General features: G+C 44.2%; 1 protein-coding gene across 1 annotated transcript; it reads right to left on the minus strand.

The window, feature by feature from the left end:
• Positions 1-4,609: 4,609 nt before the first annotated feature.
• On the minus strand, positions 4,610-6,316 carry LOC311260245 (uncharacterized protein). Its single transcript, XM_084357850.1, has 4 exons — positions 6,108-6,316; positions 5,771-5,915; positions 4,882-4,990; positions 4,610-4,789 (listed from the first exon to the last, which is right to left on the minus strand). Exons 1-4 carry the CDS (start codon positions 6,184-6,186, stop codon positions 4,664-4,666), a joined length of 459 nt encoding a protein of 152 aa, XP_084213976.1. The 5' UTR covers positions 6,187-6,316; the 3' UTR covers positions 4,610-4,663.
• Positions 6,317-6,621: the final 305 nt, after the last annotated feature.

The following is a 6,621-nucleotide window of genomic DNA, read 5'->3' on the forward strand; positions in this document are numbered from 1 at the left end:
CATCTCCTCCTGATGATATAAAGTCAGGCTCAGCCATCGTCTCCTCCTGATGATATAAAGTCAGGCTCAGTCATCGTCTCCTCCTGATGATATAAAGTCAGGCTCAGCCATCTCCTCCTCCATGCTGATGAAAGTCAGGTGAAGTCTCATAGTCCACAGAACATTTCTGGAGCTTCACAGTAAAACAGAGTTGCAGCGTTCTGCTGAACAACTGAAGCAGCTTCAGGTGTTCAGCAGAACGCTGCAACTCTGTTTTACTGTGAAGCTACGAGACTTCACCTGACTTTCATCAGCGTGGAGGGAGGAGATGATGACTGAGTTTCAGTGTTTGGGTGAACTGTTCCTTTAAAGCTCCTCTTGTTTAATCATGATGGTTGAAGCTGTGTCACTGTACAGACTTTGTACACCTGAGGAAAGTGTTTGATTGGTTGAAGCTCTGCAGCCTGAATGGACTCCACATTCACATTGTGCATCAGGAGCAGATTGTGTCTTTGTTGCAGTGTGTGTCTTTGTTGCAGTGTGTGTCTGATGTCAGTGAACAGCAGAGTTGTGTTCGAGGAACTGAATGAGCGTCAGAAGCTGCAGATATGACGAGTCACTGTTCGCTCCTGAATGAATCTGTGACCTCAGAGTGTTTCAGAGTTTTCCCCTCGGCGTCGTCCTGCGTTGCTGCTGATTGACCGTGCAGAAACTCGGAGCGTCCGTCACACCACATGACCACCGCCTCGCTCACAGAGACGCCGCCTGACGCAGGAGCCTGAGCTCGTTATGTGATGTGGTGCTCCCTCCTGATCCTCCTCCGCCTCCCCCACAGCCACACTGTGGGCGTTCAGCCAGAATCTGCAGCAGAACAATGACCTTCCTCTTCAGTCAGACCTCAGCTTATCCAAAAATACTGAAGTTGATAATGTCGCTGCAGGAAGCCGTCGCTGCAGATTAATCCACACTGAGAGCAGTGAAATGAAACGACTCTGTTCCCTCCGCTAAAGATCCAGATTCAGAATGATGCGTGGAACAAAAACATGAAGAGGACGAGCTGGAGGACATCATGTGGTGACGGTTTTCATACGTGACACAAAGACGACGACTTTCCTGTTTTCATTCACATTCATTAGTTTTTGTGTCCTTGGTTGTATTTTATGTCCAAAAGTCTTAATTTAACATTCATGATAAAAAATACAAATTAAAAAGATTACTGACTCTTCAAGCATCTGTGGTCTCTGCTCCAGTCCTCAGCTGAGGTTCTGGTCTCTGCTCCAGTCCTCAGATATTGTGATAATAATCACAATATCTTTATATAAGAAGAGGTAGTCGGTCCAGTAATGAGCCTTTTTTCAACAGTCATTGTGCCCTTTGATGGTCGGAGGAGCACAGCTGATCATTATCAACAGAACCAGCACTGAGCATCAACAGAACCAGCACTGAGCATTGAACAGAACCAGCACTGAGCATTGAACAAGAAACAGAAAGAAATGATGGAACACTTTGTTTACATGTTGAAAAATGAGCGAGCAGAAGTTTAAACTTATTTCATCCTCTTCTCCATAAATCACTGCATGATGAAACCTTTATTGCTAAACTTGTCTAAATATAATATTGATCACCTTTTATCTTTCTCCAATAAATAAATTGATCAGGTGTCTTTTTGTATACGAGTATATTATTATATATAATATACAGTACGATGATTATACCTTATTTCTATATACATAGAATGGAATAAATATAAGAAGGAGAAAATTAGAATAATTATTTAATAACCAAATAAATAAATAAATGACTCCAGGACCAGGAAACGTTCTGTTGGTTCTGTTAGTGCGTCTCTTTCCAGAACCTGCTGTCCAACCAGGACAATCCATGTGTATGTGCCAGGGAGGACGTGCTGCCCTCTGGTGGCTGACAAACAAACTAAATAATCAAACTCTCTTTGTTTTCATGATGAATAAACTGAAAAAACAAACTGACCTTAAAGGACAACACGCTTTATACTGTTTTACTGTGTTTACATGTGGCGGACCCTGCCACCTCTCTGGCTTCAAACAGTGTTCTGGACCTTATTTTCCTCTGAGAACAGCTGGTTTATTCACTGATGGAATAAAGTTTGTATCATTACCTCATTAATGTTGTAACTATTAAAATTCTGAGTTTGGATTTCTTCTACAGAACTACGTAATGCTCCTTTAAAGAGGTTAAACACTCATTGTTAAACATATTTGATCAGCTGTGTCTGCATCAGGTTCACGTCACGTGTTCATCATGTGAGTTGCGTAATGTCTGCTGTAACGTGACATAATCTCTGTCATCACAATCCATTACACACCTACAACCAGCCTCTGTTCTTGTGCACAAACACTCCTGAATGAAGCTCCACGTCACAAACAGGAAGAGACAAACGAGAGGCTCTGTCCACACACGGTCCAACATCCTGCAGATCCTCTGTCAGCGACGCTGCTGACCAGGGTTTCACCTCCACATCGTTAGAGTTCAAAGCTGACCGTGATTTGTTAACGAGGTGCAGAAGTTCACGTTATTTGTATTAATTGTTGGGTCGTTTAATTTAATGAGACGAAACAATATCTGTTGTCTTTTTTGTAATCAAAGTCTTTTTTTATTAAGATGTCCTCTTTATAAAAAACACAATATAATCACAATAAGTAATTAAGGAACAATTGATCAGTGAAAAACAAAATCAAAGTCGATCTTTCTCTTCCAATCAGAAGGAATGTTTTCACTTCTGTTTCTTTCTTTCTTCTTCATGTGCATTAAAAAGAAATTCGACTGGACTTCATAAAACTAAACATTTTGAAAAGTCTGCCATCAACTTCAACCATTAACAGAAAAACCGTTCAAACTGATGAGCTGTCGACAGATGGAGAAAAATAAATGAACGATAGCAGCGAACGCTTTCCTGTGACGACTTCACAGTGTTTCACCATTTAAAGGTGCAAAATGTGAGAAACGTTGATTGAGTGAGACTCAAAAATCATCATACAAATAGGTCCTTTAAAGGCACGGGGGGCAGCATAGCACCAAAAGTAACTGCTAACTGTTGCTAACACCGACTCCTGTTAGCTTGTTAGCTCAGTTAGCTGTGCAGCTGCTGCAGAGACAGGACAGGCCAGGGCTAGCTGGTTAGCATGCTAACTTCAGTAGACATCTCTGTCACACAGAACAGAGACGTCTCTGACAAGTCGACACTGTCGTTTCTGCACTCACATGAAAATGATAACAGATAAGAAGCAATATAACAGAATACAAATGAAACGGAAAAATATGTGCTTGAAAATGATCAGAAACTGCAAACGAACGTGACAAAACACAAATAAAATGGAGATACATTAAAGATAAGTGACAGACGACCACACAGGACAGCACGATGGAAGTTATGGAGTTGGTGTCGGAGTCGCCTACAAGAGCATCAGCAGGGATGTCTGCTGTAAAATGTACAGAGACGTCACCACCGTCGTTTCTTCACTCTCTGATCATAACGTTACTCATTGTTTACATGTTTTGAACTAAAATTCTTACATATTGCTCCTTTAACAGTTCGTCATGGAGGCGCTGCAGGGCTGACGTGTTTTTAAAGCTAAGCAGTGATCCCAGTGGTCTTTAACACAGTTGCTGCAGTAGCTGTGTCCACAGGGAGTAGTCACCGGATCCTTCAGTAGATCCAAACAGATCGGACAAGAGAAAGTCTCTCGGTCCAGCTGAACTGCTCTCTGCGCCATTTCACCTCTCAGTGTCGACGAGCGTCTGAGCTTCACTGAAACTAGTTTGGGCTCAGATTGAGCAAACTGCAGATCTGAAGGGGAGGAAGGAGGAAATATCCTGACAGAGTGGAGCTGCTGTGTGTGAGAGCAGCAGGAGGAGGGAGGGCTGATCGAGCTGTGAAGCTCTCGTGAACTTTGTCTCCTCGTCGACAAACAAGCTTCAGTTAAATCAAACACGTCTGTAAACATTTCAGTTTTTAGTTGTGAAATCCTTCTCGGCTCCTCGAGATTTACTGATCCATCGTTCTCAGCTTTCTTTCTAATAGTAAAAAACAGTTGACCAACAAACGGAGTTACCAAACAAGCCCGTCAGAAAATATTGAAATTGTTTTTCTGGCATCTTTAATGATCCACTTTGACAGAACAGTCAATATCAGATCATCACAGTCGGACCAACATCTCATCAGATGTGTTGAAACAAATATCATCAAATAAAATCCAGAAGGAAACTGCAGGATAAAAAGTTAAATAATGAGATAAAAAGTAGATTTAAACACCAAAATAATGAGTAAAAGTCATAAAAGTCAAATCTATGAAATAGAAAGTCAAAATCATAATAATGGGATAAAAAGTAGAAATAAAATTAGATAAAAAGTCATATTTATGGGGCAAAAATGAAAATGATGAGATTAAAAAGTCATGAAACAAAAGGTCATAATTATGAGATAAAAAGACAAATGTATGTAGAGTAGTTTTAATATTCAGAGATCTATGATATAAAGTGATATTTCAGAGTTAAGTATCAGATAAAAGTCATCGTTAGAAGGTAAGAAGTCAACATGTATCTATGAGACAGACTCTCTCGCCCTCCAGCAGAATAAAAATGACACAGCGCCTCTTTGAGTTCTCACATTTATTATGTGATCAGCAGAGAAAGTTCACAAACTTCATGTTCACTGGTTCATCATGCGAATAGACGCCCAGTGACAGTTATCGAAGAGGAAATCGTAGTTGGAGCCGCCGGTCGCCACAAAGTCAGCGACGGTCCTCCTCCCCAGGAAGTTCCCTTCTTTAACAACCTGTGGGGAGAAACACAGAGCGAAGAGTCTGAGCCTTCATCATGTGATCTGTGGTGAAACAGATCTACTTCTGGAAAAACATGAAGATTTACCCTCCAGTTTGGACTCATGTGTCGAGCAGCCGTCACCACCGTGTCAGAGGAGATGCCGTAGTTGCCTCCTTTATGGATCAGCCACTGATCACTGTTAGCCAGCGTCACTCTGAGGAACAAACGTTTTCAGTTTCCTGAGTTTCATGAGGCTGTCAGTTAAAGCTCAGCCAGCACTGGAACAGTTCTTATCAAGGTGTGGGAGCTGAGGCAGGTGAGGGAGGTGAGGGAGCTGAGGGAGGTGAGGGAGCTGAGGGAGGTGAGGGAGGTGTGGGAGCTGAGGGAGGTGTGGGAGCTGAGGCAGGTGAGGGAGCTGAGGCAGGTGAGGGAGGTGAGGGAGGTGTGGGAGCTGAGGGAGGTGTGGGAGCTGAGGCAGGTGAGGGAGCTGAGGCAGGTGAGGGAGGTGAGGGAGGTGTGGGAGCTGAGGGAGGTGTGGGAGCTGAGGCAGGTGAGGGAGGTGAGGGAGGTGTGGGAGGTGTAGGAGCTGTGCTTGTCGTGTTGTGTCGTGTTGTGTTGTGTTGTGTTGTGTTGTGGGGATATTCACTGAAGTTAGCATGCTAACCAGTTGGCAAGGCAAAGCTAATGTGCTCGCTCTGATACACCAACACTCCCTGTTCGGGCGGTGAGATGAATGGCTAACAGAGCCAACAAGCTAAGAGCAGCAACAGTTAGCGACAGTTAGCAGCAGTTAGCGGTTACCCTGGTGATATGCTGCCCCCTGTGTTCTGAGTATGAATTCGACAGGTGGCCAGATCTTACATATTGGATATGAACTTCTGAACTTCTAACTTACTAAGGACAGAAAACCTCACCATTATCAGTTTCCACCTGTGAGGAATCTGAACCTGGGTCAGAACCACCGGTGCTGCAGGTGGTAGGTGTGCGGACTGACCTGACTCCAGAGTGGCTGATTGGTCCCGCCACAAAGGTAGTTCCCTCCAGCGGCCTCTTCATCCTCTCAGCCTTGTACACCGGAGAGTTGTAGAGCGCCCTCAGGGCCGACCCGGACAGGTCGTAGTTGTGGTTGGGAGTACCGCCTGTCAGAGGAACACATCAGTCACACGTATGTCACCTGTGCTGTCTACATGCAGGACGTCCACAGAGTGACTCACACAGAGGCAAAGATCAGGAAGTAGCACAAAGTCCAGACAGAGATTCATGTTGTGGTTCTGGAGTTTAAAAGACATAAAAATACTCCGACCTCGAGTTAATGTCCAGAAGTGACTCACCGCCTCCAGTGGACGCCTCCACGGTCACAGCCAGCAGAGTCAGAGCCAGAGCAGACAGCAGCATGGTGCAGGAAAACATGTTGGATTATAATCTGGCTCGTCTCACAGCTCGGGCAGAATTTATAGCGCCCCGACTCTCCTCCCTGTTTGGACCCGCTCAGTGTTTACATCCTCCTGCTCCGGTTAATGAATAACATCAGCTGGCAGGCTGCAGCTGATGACGACACAGTGAAAAGCCCAGATTTCATCACATCGGAAAAAACTCACCTCAGCAAACTTTGACTTTAATTTGGGGTTTAGGGACATCTTTGACTTGTGCTTCCCCACATTTCCCAGAATTGCATTTCGTAACTCTTAAACAAAGAGATTGTGTTTGCAGCAGATGGACCTGTAGCGTTGACCGGAGGGCAACAGTTCAAACAGGTGATGTGCAGAGTGGAATGAGTCCTTTAGGATGTTGTGAATTTTCTGCAGGCAACGGGAGGTGAAGATGTCGTCCAGGGAAGGTAGCTGT

Source organism: Pagrus pagrus (assembly GCF_965226575.1).
Source record: "Pagrus pagrus genome assembly, chromosome: 7".
Lineage (NCBI taxonomy): Eukaryota > Metazoa > Chordata > Actinopteri > Spariformes > Sparidae > Pagrus > Pagrus pagrus.

What these genes read in the sequence shown, in the direction of transcription:
- LOC311260245 (XM_084357850.1), bottom strand. Translation starts at nt 6,186, where the DNA reads ATGTTTTCCTGCACCATGCTGCTGTCTGCTCTGGCTCTGACTCTGCTG. An exon ending in GGAGGCGTCCACTGGAGGCG is followed by an intron (nt 5,916 to 6,107) that starts GTGAGTCACTTC and finishes TTCCTCTGACAG; the next exon opens with GCGGTACTCCCAACCACAAC. An exon ending in ATCAGCCACTCTGGAGTCAG is followed by an intron (nt 4,991 to 5,770) that starts GTCAGTCCGCAC and finishes TTTGTTCCTCAG; the next exon opens with AGTGACGCTGGCTAACAGTG.